Here is a 22,906-nt window from a genome sequence, read left to right as displayed (position 1 = left end):
ACAGCGGCTCGTAACATGCAGGTTATTTTTTTGTTGTTGATATATTCAGCTCCTTAAGTGGTATTAGCTCTCTTTTTTTAACCTTCTCTCTCTGTCCTTCCTCTGCTTCTCATGGTCAGTCTTGCACATAGGTTTGTAGATTTCAATCCTCTAAGGATGACACTGTTTTCTTCATGCTGATCAACTGACACATTCTAAATCATTTCAAATTGTTTTGCCAAGTCTTGACATTTCCACATATGATTTCAGAATTTTGATACTTATTCAATACCATCTTCCTCAACATTTTACTTCCCATCCTTAAGCTACTAATTTTTTCTTCAACCAGATAAGATTCAAGTTTTTCTTTGTAATTTCTTTTCTGATTCAGCTAATTTAATACTTTTCAGCCTGTGCTGAGAACTTTGGCTTCATTCTGCTCTTTCTGGACAGGAATTAAGCTTTTCTGTTTGCTGCTAATTCATAACACGCCTGACATGTTTCTGGAAAGTAGGTAAACCCCCCTTCAAAATTTCTTTATACATTTTTCTAGAAACTTGGGAGACATTATATTAAGACCCTTCTAGTGCATACATTAAAGACATTTTTTGATATTATGTATGGTCTGGCTGTGCAGCTTTTAAGATGAGTTTGTTTCTGCCATTTTACTGCCAAATGATTGTACCCTACAAAATCTTCAGATGATTCAATTGTTTTCTGCAGTTTGAAGTTTCTGATGACTTCCTATCACATTTTCATATGTTCTGCAGTTAATTTCAGCTTTTTTCATTCAGCAAAAGCATTCCCACTTGCTGTTTTTCTGAAACAGCTTTTTCTAGTTTTTTTTCCTTCTGATTTTAGATAGATGCCATTGGCAAAGTGTCTCATTTACCTGCTTAATTTGTTATGGTTCTCCCCTTGTGGACTTCTGTTTCAGTTTCTTTCCAAGTTTTCAGTTCCACTTAGATTTATGTTATTCTTGTTCATTGGTTTCTTTTCCATTTTGTGTAATATTTAAGCAGTTTTATGTTTTTTTGAGTTGCTCTCTGCTGCCCCCTTGTGCCTGTTTCCTTTCCCTTATCTGCTTCTGGTTACTTCTGTCTACAGAAGGGGGGAAAATCAGCGGGGTCCGGATACAGAAATCACCAAGCAGTAAAGGTCCGGAGACATTTTTAATAATAATCTGTTACTTTAAACAGAATTTAACACTGAAATAAAATTAGGTTTTTATGCATCCTTGTTATAAATAGAATTTTTTTTATAAAAAATAAAATAAAAAGAACATTTTGCCATTTTAAAAACTAATTTGTTTTTGAAGTAGAATTTCAAAAACTATTTAGAATTTGGTATATAGACAACTTCCTGATTCACATATTTTATAAAACACCTGAACTGACTGTTTATTTTTCTTTTTTCTGTCTTAATGTTGGCAGTGGGCTTTAGGCTGCCCTGCAAGGCTTTAAACCTGGGTTTAAATGGAGACTAAGCACATATCAAGGTTTGAACCTGGATTCCTGGATTCCCCCCCCAAAAAAAACACACACACCCTGGGGACAACGGACCCCATACAGACACACTCAAGGCCAGCAACTTTTCATCAACTGTTTATTAAGGAACAGTAATTTCTTAAACACTAAACGGAACAGCATTGGTCTTTTATTTTCAATACTTTCAATCTTGTAGCCTTGAACATCGGTTGTATGTTTTTCATGGTTATTCAGCATACAGTGCACCTCGCCACGGTGTCATCATTCCTCACCATGGCCGGTTCTAGACAGGGGCCAACGGGGGCCAGTGCCCCTGTAGATCATGTCCTGGCCCCTGTACTGAAGACAAAATACTTAAAAGATATTCTAATAATGATCTGCGCTGGAACAGACATGGTTTACTTATTGGTCCTTAGGATCTATTTCATTTCTTTTCTTTACAAATTCTGTTTGCTAATTATTCAGAAACAATAAGGTGATAGCTTCAGTGGTACTGAGATAGGATCCCAGTTTTCATCTGCTCAATGTTTTTTTTTTTTTTTTTTTTTTTACAACAAATAGGAAAAAAAGGCTCTAATTTTAACAGATGAATTTAACAGTTTTTCTGGAATTCTAATCAAAATTTTAACTTAAATTAAGTCAAAAATATTTAAAATTCCTAAAATATAAATGTATATTGACCTATTATGAAACAGAATTTTTATTGAACCTATTTGAAAAGAAATTTCTCTTCATGCAGCTCTCTTAATATATTTAAATCTCTTGCCCTGTTTTTTATTTCATGCTTTTCTGGGCCCCCCATGAAATCATGCTGGCCCCCTCCTGGCCCCCTCCTGGCCCCCTGGTCCATTTGGTCTAGATCCGCCACTGTTCCTCCCCTTCACTAGACGTGAATATACTTTAGTATATTCTGCTGTAAAATTAGTCCCATATTTTGTTTTTTACTCGAGGATTGAACCTCTGCCGTTTCCCAGGATGCACAGCTTTGAGTGGTAACTGATGACTGCCAGAGAGGAACCAGAGAAACTGATGCAATCAGCTCTCTGATCAACCAGACGGCTGGATCGCTAGTTAACCAGAGCATCGCTTAGGACAGATACGCTGCACAGGTTTCACGAGCAATCTCCTCCTCACACCCCGCGTTCTATTGCTGTCTGTGCAATCTCAGTAGTTCTAATCCACACATGATGCATGAATTATTGTCCTGCCTGCCCGCTCTCACTCGCATTAAAAAACACCACCTGGGATAATTTATCCGACTTGCGGGCATCCGTGAACAACTATCTATATCAGGGAGGCCCCCAGAACTTCCGGGAGACTTGGGATGTCTGCTGTTCATGGTGGAGAATCCTGCTTCACAGCAGCAGGTTGAGCCAAACATCCTCTAAATGTGCAGGGTCATCTTTGAGCACGCCATTTCACTTTTCTTTCACCAGTTCACCGCAGTTCTTCCAGCAGTCCACACTTTCTCTGCTCTCTTTTTCTCATGGTCTTCTCCTTCTTTCCCATCGCCCGGCTTGCCACAGGTTTGCCTGCTGTGTCTAAAAGTAGCAGCAGCAGCAACCCAGACTGACAGCTCATTGGCTCATTTGGATCACGTGCAGCCTGGAGCCGGACGCTTCCCAGGGCTTTACCGTATTAACAGGAGAAGAGGAGCAAGTGAAGTTAGAAACTGCCGTCGGACAACATGCAGTAATTTATAAATGTTTTAAATCAGGTTGGGTCTGGATTAGCCAGCAGGTGGGTCTAGATCCGGAGCCTGGTCCACTAATCCCTGACCTCTGGTCTATCAGATAATTAGTCCTATTTATCTTTATTATTTCTGTCTTCCATATATACACACCACCTGTTCAGTTACTGTTTGGTGGTTTCTTGTTGTTACTTTGCTCCCCATGTGTGACGTTTCCTGGTTTTTGGTTTCCTGTATTTTGATTCTTGGATTTTGTTTCTGTTGTCTTTTTTTGATTTCATTAAACCTGCAAGAATCCATTTCTGCCTCCCTCATTTCTGCATGAGGGAAGGTCGCCAACAAGCCAACCTCCACCCAACCTGACATACTTTAAGAAAGAAATGCATTTGAAAAAATAGATTTACTAGGGGGGGGCATACCGTCACCGTATGTATGTCAAATTCGGGGCGTGACGAAAGTACAAATGCATCCGCGCGCGGCGACTACCGTTCATTCTTCCTGTCCTCTGAACTGCTGCTGAACGGCTCCAAATGACACTAAACTCATATGGGTGAGTAGAACATGTAGCCTGGGTGCCATTCCAAACTTAGTCCCGCCCACAACGTTTGAGGTCGGGAAGTTCGGTCTGGCATTGCTCCATAGTAGCGCGAGTATGCTCGCACAATATCTGGCGGGCCGATCAAAATTGTCAGGACGGGCTTTATACGATGATGGACAGATGATCAACAGTAACATAATCAACCACGTGACCAAAGCGCGCTTGGGTGACAACAACAATGGCTGCCGCTGGAGAGTTGAGGTGAGTAGATTCTGCTATTAGGTCTGTTCTAGAAGATATCGACAGCAAATTAATTTTAAAAGAGGAACAGAGAAACGCGATCAAGGCTCATCTTCTTATTCTAGGCGTGCAACTGCACGCTTTGATTTTTGTTGACAACAACTATGCGTGGCTTAACATACGTCACGCACTCCGTTGCTCTTATTGGTTGTAGGTCTATCCAATTGAGTGCAGAGGCATTTTTTTTCCTGGTTCGTTTGAAACACGCCCCATAATCACAGCTCTACACTGCAAAAAATCTGAATCTAGATTAGAAGTAATTATTTCTTAAAATAAGTGAATTTGTTCTTGAATTGAGGAGGTAAAAGAGACATTTTGCCAATGGAACAAGACAATTTACACTTAAAAAAAGAAAACACAATTACATTGTCTTATTTCAAGTGCATATTTTCTAATTATCTTATTTTAAGAGTAAATGACTCACTCCATTGGCAAACTATCTAATTTACCTACTCAAATTAAGGGTGAATACACTTAATTTAGGAATTTTTTACTTATTTCTAGATGGTTTTTGCAGTGTATGGAGCAGTATCAGACTCATATTCTGACTAGAATTGAGTAGGACTATATCAGGCTATAGAACATGATGGAATAATGTAAAATCAAGGACCCAATGTAAAAAAAAGGAAAAAAAATGGCGTTTCCCTTTAATGTTACCTAATGGTGGTCATAATTAGGTTGGAGATTGGGATTCCATTAATGGCTGATGATGGTTTTTAATTAACTTTTGAAAAGAATTTTATTTTTTAAAGCAGCAGTTTTCCATATTATATATTTCCATTTATTTCTGTTTCCAGTGTGGAAACAGCTGAATGAAGCAGCCCTATGAAGGACTACATCTAAGATCTCACTGATTTTTTGTTTTGCTTTATTTTACATTTTGGAGGGAACATTAACACAACTTTGACCAACTGTATTTCATCACTGTTGCTGTGTAAACTTACAGGAAGTTATCAAAAACAAGTGAAAATGTAGTTTTTCACTTGTTAATCTTTAAATAAGGGAGACTGTTGACCTGAATTTTTGCCCTGGGCATCTTTCAGCGCACACAGTGAGTCTCTGGTGTGATACAATGTAAGACTTGAGCTTCTTCCTTCTCATGACCTGGATTCTTACTGTAAAGAACGGTGGGTAAAAAAGAAAACATCAAACCCTACAGATTGCAATGACCTATTTATAGGGAGAAAGAGTTTTCTAGCTCATTATCAGACTAGATTGTAAAAAAGGAATGAAACTAAAAACCTTTCTTAGGATATTTAGGAGGGCTTTTCACACACCACTCTAACCAAACAGTTTCCTGAAGGTTAATCTCATTTCCACTACTAAACTTGTGCGTATGATGATGCCGATTCAAGCAATGCTTCACAAAAACAGAATGAAAAATAAAAGTGGCTCAATTGTTTTTCTATTTCTGCATGACAGACTTCACCAGACAGGCAGTCGTCATGCCCAGGGGTAGCAACCATGAAAACCACATATTGCGCGCTTTGCCAAATCTGTAACCCTGTGATGTGAAATGATTCGGCGTGGAACACGTGATCCCAGTAAAGCAGTGTGACAGGCAGTGAGAATGATTACACCAGACCTGGAAGTTCTTGTCTCTGGGAAGGAATGCCGTAGTAGGCCTCCCATTGGTAGAGCCCTGCAGATGCTGGGGGGTCGCAGGGAGTGCAGCAGGGGGTTCATAGCGTGGGGGGATGGGGAAATATGGGGTAGCAGAAGCATGAGTGAAGGATGGAAACCAATCTGCATGGTCCTGTTTTAAGCTTCTGTTACCAAGCAGTGGTTTGGAGTTCCGTGCAGCGGTCTCTACGGGTCCAGTTTGATCATTGCTCCACAGAACAGACTTTAGAGCTTCAGCTCAGCTTGATGCAAGTGTTTTATTAATTCTCCTGCAGCCTGAAGAGCCTCCACTCTCAGTTTCACTCATGGAAATAGGATAATAAGAAAATCTTTTGAGAAAGCAAACATCCTTTGATCCACACAAAAAAATTAAACCTGATTTTTTTTACATAGGATTAAAAATTCTCTTTCTGAAACACTGCAGGCCTTAAATGCATTCATCATTAATAAGAATAAGTGATGCACATTTATTTACTTTGCTGTAATTAGGTGTTTTAATTTGTTTCTTTATTACTAACCTAATATATAACCCATTATTATTCCATTTGATACAAATAAATATTAGATGGATCATTTGAAAAAGGAAATTATGCATCTACTTGTTTTTGTTGCTAAAGAAGATTGTTTTCTAGAGTTAAAAGATTTTAGAGTTCCTGCTTTTTCGCTTCTGAATCGGGGCCTGAGCTTCAGAACGTCTGCATCTCTTAAAAGACGGTTTTAGCGGATCTTTAAAGAAGCTGCAGTTCAAACCTATTTTAGCCTGTGTGCCTTCATCAATATGTAGGTCATATTCTAATGACCAAAGCATGCAAATTTATGGTGGACCATATGCAAATAAAAACATTTACAGTGTGCAGAGAGATTTTGCAAAGATAAAACTCAGCTGCGGTTTCCTCCAGTTTATGCATCTTTTTTAGCACTTCTGGAAGTCAGGTACAAACTGAGATGCAAAAACATCAGCAGTCGTTGTTGTAAAGGAAGCGTTGCTATGATGGCAGAGTATGGATAGAGATTCTCTGCTCATGTAAACATCGGATAACTCTGGTGGAATAAACGCAGCAGAATGGCATAAATATTGATATTTGTTATCTAGAAATACAGAATATTAAAAGGGGGGAGGAGGGAGCAGGGAAGGGAGGGGAGGTTCAAAGTGAAAGTGTTCATCTATTATTCCTAATTAAAAAGACAAACACAGCTTTATCATTTTTGTTGTTTAATGTAGTTTTTTACTTTTTTTGTAGCACTTGGAGATGAGCTACCTATGTGAGGTTCACTATGAATATTAATGTTTATTCATACATTATTTTTAGCATTATTACCCCCATCTCCATGACTGAGCCTCATCTTTCTTTTATTGCTTCTCTCAGAGTGCTTTCTATGCTACAGTACGTTCACACCACACATGCTTTTCGCAGTAGAAGCAGGAGCTTTACATGCAAATTCTGTGGTTGACGCGCATCAAGGTGCATCAAAAGGTCCTGCAGCTCCTGAGCATCTGAAGCGTATGACGCGCTTCACAAGCAGCAGCTGGAGTTGGAAAGTCTGATCTTTAGCTGCTGGACGCGCCTCATCGACCAATCAGAGAAGCTGATCTGGGAGCTGGCAGGGAGTCAGACGCAGCACTGCTGATGCAGAGCGCTATGATCACTCCTCTGAAACAGTTTATTAACGCCTAGATTAACTTCAAATGTAGAAACCTGCCGGCAGAATATGTTGGCTTTTATTATCCTGCTGCCTGCAGTTTGTAGCACAGACCTGAAAAACGCTAACATCTACTTCCAGCCGCCACCAACAGGAGGGGAAAACCCCCAAGAGGCGAGCGGGCCTGAGGCAGCTGCTGCTGGGGATTTCTACAATGGAAAAAATCAAATTCTAGATATGTCATTTTTTTTAAGTTCCATCTGATAAACTGGAAAATAATCGAAATCATAAAATCGTCATTTATTCTAAAAATAATTTCATTTGTTATTGAATACAGGAGATAAAGGGGACATTTTGCCAACGGAACAAGACAATTTCAATTTAAAATAAGAAAACACAATTACATTGTCCTATTTCAAGTGCATTTTATCGAATTATCTTTTTTTAAGAGCAAAAATTCTCATTCTATTGGCAAACTATCTCATTTACCTACTCAAATCAAGGGTAAATACACCTTATTTAAGAAATTTTTGCTTATTTGTAGATAATTTTTTCAGTGCAGTGATGCGTCTGATGCATCTGGACTCACTTTACTGGACGTCTGACCTTAATATGAATCAGAAATGAAGCAGCAGAAGCTTCTTTGATGCTGAAATCTCGTGAGGCCTGAACATAGCATAACATTCTAGAGAATTCTAATCTAACTCAGTCCATTATTCCTGAAAATAAGTGATTTTTTTCTTGAATTCAGCAGGTAAATGAGACACTTTCCCAATGGAATAAGACTATTTACATTTAAAACAAGAAAAAAACAACTACAGTCTCTTATTTCAAGTGCATATTATCTAAATATCTTATTTTAAGGGTGAAAATACTCCTTCCATTGGCAAATCATCTTATTTACCAAATCAAAGTGTAAATTCACTTACATTAAGACATTATTAATAATTTTTTTTATCATTTTTTCGGGTGTAAGTAATTGGCTCATTTTTATGGTTGGAGGCAAACCATATTCCAGGTATTATCATCCTTGTATTTGTAGATCACCTGAAGCACAGACATTTATTGCAAACTAAAAAACAAAACAAAGATACCCTGCATATGCAAATGAACATTTCTTATTTGGAAACAGATTCTTAGTGTTATTTATGTACAGAAATTGGCACAAAGCTGCTTTGGGAATGTTAAAGCAAAATATTGGAGTAGAGATTGATGATACCAGAACTACCAGTTTTAGTCCGTGAGGCAGACACCCTGTCTACTTTTAAGGCTAGGCTTAAAACTTTCCTTTTTGATAAAGCTTCTAGTTAGAGTGGCTCAGGTTATCCTGAGCTATCTCTATAGTTCTGCTGCTATAGGCTTAGACTGCTGGAGGACATAGGGACCCCTTTTTCATCATTCTGCTTCATTCTATCTCTATTCTCCCACTCTGCAGAATCTGTTAGTTCAATCTCTAACGTTCTGCTCTCTCTGCTTTTTCTCATAGTAGCTTCATCTGGTCTGTTCCTGTTTGGCTGTGACTCCATCCTGGAGAGAAATATCAGCTGTGCTGCTGCCATCAACACCTTTGTTTCTAGATGTTGGAGCTTGGCCTGTTTTCCAGTGTAGTCCTGTTTCTCTGACTGTGACTAACTGGATTTGCTCTCTTCATCCTCTGGCATGGGAGCTGGCTCGGAGCTCGTCTGCCTGGCTGTGTGTTTCCTGGACAGGGCTGCCTCTTACAGCTGCTTTCAATCAATGAGTCGATGCAATCAGCTGGTTTTCCTTAGATGGAAAACTTTGAATCAATCTGACTGGATCTGGTTGAACTGGAAAGTGGCTTGAGATGACATGATGTGAATTGGAGCTATAGAAATGGAGCCTAGAAGGAAGTTCAACTGAAGAAACTCATTGCTTTCCTACATCCACCTGCTACAGCCAATCAGCTTTGAACAACACCTCCACGAAAGCCAGTCGGCATCCAAAGCCCATCTTGAAAGGCCTCCAACACACACCCGTCTGCTCCTGCGCAGGCGGCAGATGCTCTGTGTGACTTCATTCAGATGAGACCGTTTCCACCCTCCTCCATCTTTGTTAAGCGTTTTACATTTGTGAAAAGAATTCTGTGCTAAAATTTACGGAAAGGAAATTAATAAATAAAAGCCATGTTTTAAAGCAAAAGCAAAAAGTTCAGAGGGATTTTATTTTAGTTCCACTTTAAAAACTGACCAAACTGTCACTATTGAAATGTTTTTCAAAAAGAAAACAACTTTGAATATGACGATGGATGAAGAATACGTCAAATTCTGTAAAGATACGTTTTTTTTTTTCTGACAACCTGAGTAAGCGTCATATATTGGACCACCTGACAGCCAACACTGACAGGGTGCTAGAACATTTCACCAAACAGACAGTGTTGAGGCTGACTGTCAAGTAAACCTAACATCCTGGAGAATCTAACATTCAGCTGTTTTTTCCGGTTAACAGGCCCTTGCAGAAGAATTTATTAAATAATATATAGAATATGTTCAAAGGACTGCTGCACAGTTATTTAATGAACCTGAGGTCATTAAAAGTCATTCATGGGAAAAATAGAAACACTTAAAGGACAGCAAACAGGAGATTTAATCAAAGAAAACGGTCCATTACACAAATAACACAAATCAACACACATATAAAACATCAAATTGAAATGAAAAGAATAAAAATTAAATAAAAAAAAAAACTATCAATCCTTTATAGGGCAAGTTACAGTTTTTGATCATTTGCATATCCAGTCATTCAGCAAAGATCCTGCTACATGGCTGGACATCTTATTTTCTGCATTTCACCAAAGAGATAAACCCTTGAATGATTATAGTACCTACTGGAAATTAAGAAGTTAAGGGAAAAAAAAAGTTAACTGTCATGATGTTACAAAGTTCAGACCCAAATGCAGAAAACCGAACAGAGAGACCAGGGAAAAGGTTTAACGGGTTTTATTGAAGAAGTAAAACAGAGGGAGAAGTGTTGCTCTGAACACTGCTCAACTGGAACTGTAAAGTGAGGGGAAGACACAGCGGTTAGTTCAGGCTCAGTGGGGAATTTGACTTGTGAACTTGGAGAAGAGGATTTGGTTGCCGACTCACGTTTCCAGAGAAGTTGTTGAATCCTTGACTCCTGTCTGTGTGCTGTAGTTCCAGTGTTTGTCTGATTCGGTGGAGGGCCAAACAGGGTTTACCCAGAATGCGGTTGATAGTTAGTGAACGGAGAAACTGACTGCCACTCAGATTTCCTGCGGTACTTGAACGGGTCGTAGTGGAGATGAATCCCTTTCTCAGTGAGAAGCTCAAACGATCTCTTGGGCAAAGTGGATCCAAACCTCCTGTTTGAACCCCAGCTCAGTTTGAAGCTCAGTTTATCCTTCCAGGGAGAGAAGGTCCGAGAAATCCAGTTTGCAGGATGACTTCCTGCCGAGAGGCAAAGACAAAACCATGTCATGTTCGGATTAACGTATCTAACCCACATGCAGAACACTCGGAGGCAGAAGAAAAGTTCTGAAGAAAAGAAGAAAAGTGGAAAAACCTCCAGATCCCAACAAAACAAAGTTAAAGGAGAAGTTCGGTTTTTTACACTTTAAGCCCATTTTCTGTAGTGTCCAGGATGAAATCGAATGATCGACACCAAAAGTTTGACAATTGCTCCTGTCTCTGCTTTTTGGCTCATGCAGAATCCCCCCCTGGCTGCTTCAGAATGGCTTCCATTGTGCATGTCCGATAATGTCCTTAAAACAACCTTAAACGTTCTTTTTTTTAAATATGCTACTCACCGTGTCGTCAGCGCTGTTCAATGACGTTCCAAAAAAAGTTTCGTGAAGAAAAAGCGTTCTTGTAGTGTTTTATTTAGCATTTTGTAAATCCCATTGAGTTCTGTTGGAATAGTCAATATTCCCCTGCCACCGGAAATGGAAATGGGGCCTGTTTACACAGTTGTAGTCTTTTCGCTTCACTCTGTGTACTCCGACGTCGAGGTGCTAACGTCTCTGTTAAACACTTTAAAAAACTCTGAAAATGGAATACGAAAGGTGGATTCTTGATTCTCGACGTCGGAGTACACAGAGTGAAGCGAAAAGACTACAACTGTGTAAACAGGCCCCATTTCCGTTTCCGGTGGCAGGGGAATATTGACTATTCCAACAGAACTCAATGGGATTTACAAAATGCTAAATAAAACACTACAGGAACGTTTTTTCTTCAGGAAACTTTTTTTGGAACGTCATTGAACAGCGCTGACGACACGGTGAGTAGCATATTTAAAAAAAAGAACGTTTAAGGTTGTTTTAAGGACATTATCGGACATGCACAATGGAAGCCATTCTAAAGCAGCCAGGGGGGGATTCTAAATGAGCCAAAAAGTAGAGACAGGAGCAATTGTCAAACTTTTGGTGTCGATCATTCGATTTCATCCTGGACACTACAGAAAATGGGCTTAAAGTGTAAAAAACCGAACTTCTCCTTTAAACTCAGGTTGACAAAAGCTCAGCTTGACTCAGCAAAGTCAGCTTAGATAGAGTACCCTAAATTGGCAAACACTCTGGCGTCGAGGTAGTGGCAGTCAGCAGCTTAAGAACACTCCGTTTAACGAGGAAACCATCAGCAGGTGTGTGAGGAGGCGGACCAGAACCAGGCGCCTCCTGGTGGATGAAGGGAGACAAACACAGAACACAAACACAAAAACAGGAGTCCTGACATTAACAAGTCAAGAAAAATGGGTAAAAAGCTATTTTAAAAGTTAAAAAGTTAATAAGTCTAGTTAACTATTATATTTAGGTCTATAAACTAAAAAAAAGAAAGTGCCAGTATCAGCATTAATGCCTCTAAGGTTATGGTGCACCAAAATAAAATGTGTTTCTTTCACTTAACGTTTTTCATGAATTTCTTACAGAACCACTTTTTTATTTTCCTTAATATTTTCAGGCAAGTTGGTGCTTCTTCTTATTACATTGACATAAATTTTTAACATCAATATATCCATATTTTTTAATGTTACAAAGGTAATAAGGTCTTGTCCTGGATTCCAGTAACACTGTTGGCTTGAAATTTTATTTTCAAAGTATTTCACTGAGTGGCCTATAAAGGGTTACCTCACTAATGTGTCAGTTCTGCGGTATAAAGCAGCGGTTTTTGAATGACCCCAAAAAGAACCATAATTTAGACTAGATGAAAAATAAAAATAATTCCTTCAGGATAAATCCATTTCTAAATATAAAGTAATTATATTCATTCCTATATATTTTTAAAGGCCATTAAATCATCTAATCCATCTTTTTAAATGTATATTAAATTATTTTATTGGACATTTTATAATAAAAATAATATATTTAATATTAGACCAAAGTAATGAATAAATAAATGTTGAATCTATTAATTTATCTTATGTTTATTCCACAGGACGATCACATTTATATCATATATTTCTGCCAATCATGTACCTCAGGCAAAAAACAATGATTGGGAAGACCATGATGACACGCCACACTTTCTGTCTCACAAACCCCCTGGGGTTCCAGGTCCCATTTTGGGGGCCCCTGTAATAAAGTAATAAAACAGTTTGAACTCATCTCCTAAAGCAGCCGGTACAAAAGCTCAACCAGCCTCTCAGCGCTGCAATTATGCAGCTTTTCACAGAGAAGTAATGCAGCTTCTTGAAAACTGCTGAAAGAGAGCAGGTATCCAACAGAAAGCCTTCATCATTAAAATGATTGCATCATCTGTTTTACCTCCTAGATATAAACACTGTAGCTGCAGTAAACAGAGTTCATCACTCTCTCTATGTGGACTAAGAGCCTTTTAGAGCAAAAAAGTTTGACTCTTCATGTTTATGTCCTGATTTCTTCTCTGAACTCGGCTGCAACATGAGTTTAAAGGAAAACAATCAGAATTCAAACTTCTAAAAGTTCTTTAAATATGAAATTATTCCATCCTGTTCAATAAATGACCAGTGTTTTTAATTCAGAGTAATTTTCATGTGAATGTGCTTTACTGGAGGCATCCATGTTGGTCAAAGAACACTACTGCCACCTACTGGTTAGTGACGTCACGGTGCGGTATCGGCTGTTGATCAAGTCCCAGTGCTGTATCTGGTGTTTGTCACAACGCGCTATTATCCAAGTCATCTTGAAAACATTCTTCTTCCAAATGTTGGCTACATATTACGGGTTTTTTCTCTGGCCAGAATTTCGATGGCAAATCCTCCCTCTTCAAGTTGGCGATCCAACGACCAACCCGTCCGTGGAGGATCAGGAATCAGAAAGGTGGAATAACTCTTTTTTTTCACTTTTACCCGATGTATTCCAGCATCCAGCTGCCATGCACGTGGGCATTGTCAGTTTCACTATAGCTCTGGTGAATTTCAATGGTGAAGTCCTCTGGAAATCTTCAATAATTGTTGTTGATTGCAGATGTGTCTAGTAGTTCCCATTGATTTAGCTTGGAAAGCGGGGAGAATGGCGCTAGGCTTACCACACCGTGACTTCACTGCTGGAAGATGGCAGGAGGGAGGTGTACTCATTGTTTTTATTATTTTACTGATTAATGCTAAATTAATTAAATCACTGCAAACATATTAGTTTTAGGTATAAATAATGATCCACTGATTATTCTTTTCTGACGAGACTTTTCCTTTAAAGTACATCCCTCCACCCTCTGATGTCCTTTTACCACGTAGATCCTTGACCTCCACAAACTGTGACAAACAAAAGCTATGAATGAATTTAAAAATGCCGTCTGCAAACAGGCCTGCTCATAAAGCGTTGGTTTTCTTGTAGTTCTGTCAGTAGTTCCAATTTATAGATAAAAAAGAAAGAGAAATATTTCCCTGAGGTTACATCTTTCCTTTCTTTATTAAACAAACAAAACACTTCCTCCCTCCACTTTAGCTTGCAGAACAGCTTCACTGGGTCCTTTGAAAGGGCACAAGAGAGAAGGGGGAGAGGGAGGGATGAGAGGATGGGCATGTGTGTCTGTGTGTAGGAGAGGGAGGGAGGGAGGGAGGGAGACGCTGCATCAAGCCTGCATGCAGCAGCAGTAGCAGGCTGGGCTTTGGGATCCATTGTTCCATGTTTTTTCCACCACCCGGGTTTATTCCTTCTCAATAAGAAGCCAGGGTAGAAAAAGCAAAGAGGAACACAGAAACATTAAAGGAGCTGAGGTTTGTCTGGGCAGGATTTTTATTTCTCAGCCATAGTGTTGTGGACAAAGGAGAAACACTCTCCAGCTCTTTGCTGTTGGCCAGGCTTGCAGTTGACTGCATTGGGAAGTAAGCGCTCTCAGCGTGGCGGCTATGGGGCTGCCTGGCGGAGCTCTCCTTCTGCTGGGGGTTCTGAAACAAACACCGTGCCTCTTCATCTGGAAGTTATCCCTGCTCCTTTTCTCCATCTGGGCACTTGATGCACAAACCACAGTGGAAACTAAAGCCTTGTACATCTGGCAAACAGGTATGATCCATCTTCCTTTATCACCTCCTCAATTTGGGGTTGTTTAATGGATGTCCCATCTGCTCCCATGCTTTATTGATGCCAAAGCATCAAATGTTTCTTCAGAGTGAAGCCAAATAAAGGAGAGTCTCTGTGTTCTTCTGCGATTTGCTCTGTTATAAGTGATGAATCTATAAACCTTCCTTTCTCTTCAGCAGATATCTTCATTTACAGCTGCAGTTTATTGCTTTTTTGGTTAAAGGTAAAGCACTGGAGCCGTCCTACTACCATTAAATGAGTTAACATATTTACTGCAGTCCCAGAAGGGAATGCCTCTTGACCCCTAAATGTCCGGCGAAGGTGTGAGTTTTTGCAGCTTTCCCTTTGCTTCTAGTTTAGTCCCGATGAATCCAGGCAGCTGGGACTCCTCCGCTGCTGTACGCCTCTATTGGACTCATTCATCACAGCCTGGCGTGTTGATGGGAGATGTTTATGAAGAGCAGGTGCATGCTGTCTTTTCCAAAGTAGGGTGGGAGAGTGTAACCCACAGCGCAGAACGTCCGTCGGTTTTTAATCATTAAAAAGGGAAAAGTTTTATTGATTATGAAACCAGTTCAGAGCAGTTTATGTATATTTATAACCTAGACATAGATGGGAAGGTTGTATTAATGGGGGTTCATAAGCCTTTCAGAGAGGTAGAATGAAATGAGGATCTCCGCTGGGCTGGTTTGGGTGTGCCGGATGAGTCTCGTTCACTGTGGGAGAGTAGCACATGGTCAGGAGGACAATACTGATACATGGTCCAGCGAGCAGAGCGAAGGAGAAGAGGGAAGATGGGAGGAGGCCAGAGTAGTAATCATGGGAGAAGGAGTCAGAGTATGGATCTCCATTGATCCATTGGGATCCAGGTGCCCTTTGGGTCCGGCTGCAGATCAATGCTCTCCTTCTGTACTGTTTAATCTTTCACTTTCTCTTCATCTTCATACCCCCCCCCCCCCCCCCTCTTCACACTAACACACACACACACACCCAAACAACAACAAAGATAGGACGAATGAGTCGAAACGGTGCAGGAAATGTCAACCTATATGGGTTTTCTTTCACAGGAACAACAGCAAACTTTTGGTTTACAAAAAAACAAGCAGGCTGTTTTCTGAGATGTTTTTCCTTTAGATTGACATTAAGCTTCATTTGTTTCACATATCAATTTTATTATTTAATCTTTAAGAAGTTTGATGTTTATTATCTACAATCCAACTAAGACGCCCTGTCTCCAACCTTGCCAGTGGGGCAGTGTCCTCTTTCCACACTAAAACACATTTAAATCTAAATAAGTGCCTTTTTTCTTGAATTCAGGAGGTAAATGAGACACTTTGCCAATGGAACAAGACAATTTACATTCAAAATAAGAAAAAAAATATGGGATTGTCTTATTTCAACTGCATATTACCTAATTATCTTATCTTTTTTCAAGTTGTTATGGCATTAGTGGCTTAATTTTTTTGTTTTGAGAGTAGGCTGACAGGAAAGGGGGTATGAGAGAGGGGGAGAGACATGCAGCAAAGGACCACATCAGATTCGAACCCAGGTCAACTGCGTCGTACATGGGTGGTGTGCGCTAACCACTGCACCAGCAACACGCCCTAATTATCTTATTTTACTGTTACAAATCCTCATTCCATTGGCAAATCATCATATTTACCTGCTCAAATTAATTTACTAAATGTTTACTTTTATTTCTAGATTGTATCAACCACTGATTCTAGATGTTTTTGCAGTGCAGTAATCTTTACAGTAATTTGGTCTAAATTAATTCTTCCAATCATTCTATTAATAACATTGATGACAAATAGTTTCATCCAAATACTAAATCAGTTAAAATTTCAACACTACAACAACTATCTAGAAATAAGTAAAACATTTCTTAGATTAAGGGTATTCACCCTTAATTTGAGCAGGTAAATGAGATAGTTTGCCAATGGAATGAGTAATTTTACTCTTAAAATAAGATAATTATTGTTTTCTTATTTTAAGTGTAAATTGTCTTGTTCCATTGGCAAAATGTCTCTTTTAACTCATCAATTCAAGAACAAATGCTCTTATTTCAAGACAAAATGACTTATCTAGATTCAGATTTTTTGCAGTGAAGCAGCTAGCAAAAAAGAAAAACCCCACATTGCATGAATAGTTTATTACATTTTCTGCTGTAAAAGAAAAAAAGTACTTTAATATCACAGCAACTTTATTTTTAATATTTGTGAGCTCCTGTTTTGACCCTTTCCATCATGCAAGTTGTGTCTGATAAACAAAAAGATTATATCAACACATAATTAGTTGAACAGAGACCAGAGTGATGACTTGATATCTTACATACAATATTAAGTCAAGATGTAAAATCCAACTCCAGTTACAAGTCCTTCAACATTTTATTCCTGTCAAGTCTAAAATCATACAGTATATGACTGGAGCCCCAACATTATTATTATCTCACTGTTAATTGATTCATCATTTCTACGAATTACAGTAATCTCACTTTTAGGATTAATCCACAAATATTGTCTTCAGGTTTTCTTCATTGTAGATTACTCAGTGAGAAAAGCAATGGGCTGAGCCCACTAACTTGAGGAATCCACTGCTAAAGCCGGGCATACACTGTATGATTTTTTGCACTTTTCGGGCCGATTTTCCAGTCGTGTGACAATTTTTCGATGGGGCCGACTTTCTAGCCTCGTGAGACCATTCTGATCTCGCTTTCAAGGTTTCACTCGCTAATCAGTCTGGAGACTCTCCGTTAAAGAAAATTTGGAGCCGTTCACCAAACGAACGTCCAATCAGCGTTGGCTTTGAGGCGGGTTGAGGTGTGACGCAACGAGAAGCGCGACAGTTCAGTCTAAAGAACATGGCGAGTTCAGTCGATGAAACTAGCGTTAGCGTGGCTATCGAGCAAGTTTTATGGGAATTACAGAGTATTTCTTCACTGAAAGAAGAGCAAAACACTGCTCTGGAGGCTTTTCTCAGAGGAAAATATGTTTTTGCTCTTCTCCCGACTGGTTTCGGCAAGAGTTTGATCTATCAATTGGCTCCTCTTCGTCGTCGCTCTGTTAGTACGTCATATGCTTCGTTGATCTGATTGGTTTATTTGGCCCGTCTATCACCAACATAGGCCAATCAGCTAACCAGTATTTCCGCCCCTTCCCAAAATTACTTCTACGGAAGGTTTCCAGATGGATATGCGGAGCAAATCCATCTGGCGGAGTCAGGTTACCGACCTTTAGCCTGATTGTGCGTGGCGTAGTGTACAGGGGGTAACAAGGGGCGATCAGCCTCTAACGACCACCTCCCCATCAGGAATCGTAGGGTCGGGAGAAAATCAAACATGTTTGAAATTCAGTCGCCCGTCCTAAGGTGGTCGTGCGTTTCACTCTAAGGAGCTTCATATTCCTCTTCTAGTCGCTTGGCTTCCAGATAGACGAGTCAGAGTAGCGCCATCTCATTGCAGAGCTGAGTCCCACCTGGTTTTTAGACGTACAGTGTGAGCAGGTAGATCGCATCGGAGCGTCGGGTCGCACAGTGTAAGAACAAAAATGGTGAGTGGTGAACTCAGACCGTACGACTAAACCCTGTGGTTTTGTAGTGTAGCTGCGTGCAACGATTAAAAAAAATCGTACAGAGTATGTCTGGCTTTAGGGATATGTTTTCCATATGAGAAACTGTTTTTACTGGTGCAAAAGGGAAATAAATGCACCAGTTATTGACTTATTATCACTGAGACTTTATTTTGGATGTTTGTGAGCTCCTGTTTTTACACTTTCCATCATGCAAGTCTGATAAACAGAAGAATTAAACCCGTCCGAATCCTACCGCGAACATAGGAGTTAAAATAGTCAATATTTCTGTGCTGCATCTCAGTATCATTTTAGACACATGCATTAAAATCCCAAATACGTATCAGTATTTAAATTAAATGATCGACTTGTTACATTGTGTGGTTAAAATTGCAGGATGATCTTTGTCGCTGTCATCACATGTGTTGTTGGATTCATTGTTCACACCCTGTGGAAGGTAAATCCGCTCCTGGTATTATGGGCTCTACCTCCCACGTGTTAAAGCAGGGGAAGAGATTAGGGATAGAGAAACCAGAGCAGATTGGCCAGACAAAGTTAACCTAGATACAGTATAGACATGTTCATATGTTTCCTCTGGCCTTAATATGTTGGCTCTTAGCGTCCCCAGGACGGTAGCAGCAGTCACATGCAGACCTAATCACTTTTAAACCAACACATTGAGATGAAAGGAGTTGTTCTTGTCCAAAATCACCTATTGGTCTATTATAGCACTTCCCAACTTAAAGTTGTTTGATAAAATATTTACTGTCTTAACAACAGACTTGCACTAAAAATTCAATTAAGTTTTATTATTTATTTCTATATTCACATCACATGTCATCTCAGGTCACTTTCCAGTTCAACCAGATCATCCAGTCAGATTGATTCAAAGTTTTCTATCTAAGGAAAACCATCTGATTGCATCGACTCATTGACTCTTCAGCAATCCCTCACACTAAGCATGCTTGTAGCGACAGTGGAGAGGAAAAACTCCCTTTGAACAGGAAGAAACCTCCAGCAGAACCAGGCTCAGTGTGAGCGGCCATCTGCTGAGGCCCACTGGGGTTCAAGGAGACAGAAGCAGACATAGAAAAAGAAGCATAGATACAAAAGGCAACTGTCAACCAGCTCCACAGGCGGCCCCGTCCAGGAAACACACAGCCAGGCAGACGAGCTCCGAGCCAGCTCCCATGTCAGAGGATGAAGAGAGCACATCCAGTTAGTCACAGTCAGAAAACTAACAGACAGTAGATGTGTTTCTATCAACGTTTTGTTGATGGAAACAGGGAATGTGTGAATGTGCTGAATTTCACTGTTACAAGTCTGAACAAAAGGACCCAGTATTCAGTCAAGACGGACAGTGAGATTTATTAAAATAAACAGGGAGTTGCAACATCTAGGGCAATTAAGGCTAGAACCTCTTCAAGAGAGAAACAGGTTAGTGACCTTGATAATCTGATGGAGGATGATTGTCCATGTGAGTCACTAACTGGGTTTTCAAGTTCAGTCCATGCCCAGGAAACGAGGTAGGATCCAGCCGGTTGGGTTCCAAGAGTGACACAGATACTGCAGCCCTGGAGAACATGCAGAGTCCCAAGCCAGATCAGGCAAACAGATCAGAACAGGCAGGCTTAAAGGTCCAGGAGTCCAAAGACAGTACAGGTACACCATTCAGGCGGGAACAGACAGGCTCAGTGGTTGATAGGCAGAATAGATCAGGATCAGGAAATCAGAGACACATAGGAACCCCAAAAAACACTCTTACCACTGGCTAGAGAGAACAGGATTATTTGGACATGATGACTTGGAGCAAGTGTTGCGCCCTCTGCTCCGATATCTTGGGAGAGGTACGTGGTTGCTTTTGAGTTAAAATAAATAATGAAGATGCTGCCGACGTCTTTTCTCACTTTCACTTTATTCAAAAGAACACCAAAACCTTTCTGCGCTAGCGCAAAACACAGTTCTCTGCTGGACAGAAGCAATCGATCTACAAACCATCGAGCTCTTAAGAAATTGTAAATAGTGTACATAGTATGAATACTCTTAGTACGGTATTACCACTACTTTTAAACAATCATAACAAAATGGTAAATATGAAATATCAATTATTTTTAACTCTCGTTTTTAACTGAAATATCAGTCTTTTAAACCTGTGTATTTTAATTTGTGTATGGACAACTTTTAAAATATTTTAATAATTTTAACCTGTCACACAAGAACTTTAAATAGGGGCAGGAGCAGGTGGATGAGCAGAGTTAGACAGGTGAATGAAATGAATAATTAAGCCAGTCATCGGCTTAAAGATCATGACATTCACTTGTTTTTTTTAAAACTTTTAATAAAAGAGACTGAAACCCATTTATGGAAAAGGTTCTGACCTGCTGAACATCAACCTCAGATGACTGATGAGCTGTTTCTGCGGCTGTCGTCCTTAACTTGGCATCAGAATCCCGCTTGCCTCTCTCTACATCTCAGGATGTTGTTCACCATCGCTAACATGATGGTGGAAACACCATTTTGATAAGGAAAGCTCTGTTTCCACCTTGAAACTTTTTCTCTCCAATTCTTTTCCTGAGAAGAGATCATCAGGACAAACTCTTTAAATAACTAATCTATCTATCTATCTATCTATCTATCTATCTATCTATCTATCTATCTATCTATCTATCTATCTATCTATCTATCTATCTATCTATCTATCTATCTATCTATCTATCTATCTATCTATCTATCTATCTATCTATCTATCTATCTATCTATCTATCTATCTATCTATCTATCTATCTATCTATCTATCTATCTATCTATCTATCTATCTATCTATCTATCTATCTATCTATCTATCTATCTATTGAGGCTCTTTCTTGTTCTGTTGCTACAAAAATTAGAAAAATGTTCCCATTGTCCTCAGCGGGCCTTGTTGTACCAATCGCCGCTTTGGTCAGTCTGCACCATGTTTTCCACAGGATAACAAACATCTCTACAGAGCAAACTAAAGCAGTGAGCAGAGGAAATTGGAGGGGATGTTCGTCTGTTTATACAGCCACAAAAACACTAAATGAGACAGAAAATATTTGCCAGGCAGCTTGTGTCCTTTGGACGGTTTAACTTATCCAGGCATTGGTTATATTGGTTATTACTGTCCCCATGTTAACCTTTAATATTGCACCAGGTTAAACTTAAACTGCAGGATTTGTTACCCACTGAAGTATTAATCATACTGTTTAAAATAACGTTTGCAGAAGTTACAGGATCAACTTAAAGTATAAAAGTGCCATATTTAAAACTACTTAAATTATAAAAGTAAAATTCTGTTTCAAGTCAGTTTATTTCTATAGCACCAATTTACAACGCATGTCATCTTTACAGTTAAAAAAAAGTAAAAGTAATGCATGATAAAATGTTAGTGACAGATGGTTTAAACCTTACACTGGTTACTGCACAGCTGTATTAAAGGAAAATTTTTCTACGATTCTGGATGATAATTTATTTAGACTTAATTTTATTTATGGCAACTTTGTCAATTTTACTTTGCATCATCTTGAAAAAACTATTTATTTTGGTATGTGGTGAACAATAAGTTGGGGCAGCACCGAGTTCATCCACAAAGAAATTAATTGTCTGGAAGAAACTTAATTATTTTAATTGATTTTATTTTTTTTTATTCTAATAGGGCATAATCAAAATTAGCTTAAATAAAACAAAACTAAAAAGGTTATTTTTGACATGTAAAGAATAGAAAGTAGAGATAATTGTAAAAAAAAAAATATAAGGAGTAGAAGCAAAAAGTTGTCTAATGAATAATCACTCCAGTGAATTATAGACTCAATTCAATTCAGTTCAGTTTATTTCTATAGCGCCAATTCACAACACATGTCCCCTCAAGGTACTTTCCAGTTCACCAGATCATCCAATCAGATTGATTCAAAGTTTTCTATCTAAGGAAAACCAGCTGATTGCATCAACTCATTGACTTGAAGGCAATCCTTCACACCAAGCATGCTTATAGCGACAGTGGAGAGGAAAAACTCTCTTTTAACAGGTAGCCATCATTTCTTCTTAAGTAAGGTAACAAAGTATTTGTATTTTTTACTTAACACCTCTGGTTTCTCACAACTATATCTATCTATTTCAGATCCAAAACAATGATTCTCGTGATGAAATCGACACTTGGATGAAGCAGATACACATTTATAATATTTGCAAACTACAATTTGCTGTTTTGCAAAGTTTAAATAAGACTTTCTTTGATAAAAACTTAACATAAATCAGAGTGAGAACAAATAACACCCGATCCTGGAAACCACAGCTGTTACATATTCTCATCATATTTCCTCTAAGTAGTGATTACATAACAGATGTTTCTTAGAGGTTTGGAGCACTAATGGAGTTTAGCTGACCCTGTAATTGATATACGGTGGTAGTTATCTGATCTGGGCTGATAATCCCTTTAAAAAGAGTACTTCCCCCTGACGCTGCTTCTGAACACACATTATAAACTTCTACCGTTAGGTTTTTGTTTTATTTTCTAGAAAATTTGTCATGATTCTTCTGACTGTTTTGATTCCTTTGTGGCCTCCTTTTCCTTTTCTTCCTTTGTTTTTCTATCCA

General features: G+C 39.1%; 1 protein-coding gene across 2 annotated transcripts in view; it reads left to right on the top strand.

Annotated features, from left to right (window-relative positions):
• Positions 1-14,271: 14,271 nt before the first annotated feature.
• Positions 14,272-22,906, top strand: part of thsd7aa (thrombospondin, type I, domain containing 7Aa) — a 214,236-nt gene continuing 205,601 nt past the window's right edge. For both annotated transcript variants that reach the window (XM_038285906.1, XM_038285905.1), the window contains exon 1: positions 14,272-14,711. In XM_038285906.1, the coding sequence (XP_038141834.1) occupies positions 14,558-14,711 (154 nt within the window). In that variant the 5' untranslated portion in view covers positions 14,272-14,557. The remainder of the gene's footprint in view (positions 14,712-22,906) is intronic.

The sequence above is a fragment of the Cyprinodon tularosa genome, unplaced genomic scaffold (assembly GCF_016077235.1).
Source record: "Cyprinodon tularosa strain WSP-4 unplaced genomic scaffold, ASM1607723v1 ctg217, whole genome shotgun sequence".
NCBI lineage: Eukaryota > Metazoa > Chordata > Actinopteri > Cyprinodontiformes > Cyprinodontidae > Cyprinodon > Cyprinodon tularosa.
This window is presented reverse-complemented; position numbering and strand designations above follow the sequence as displayed.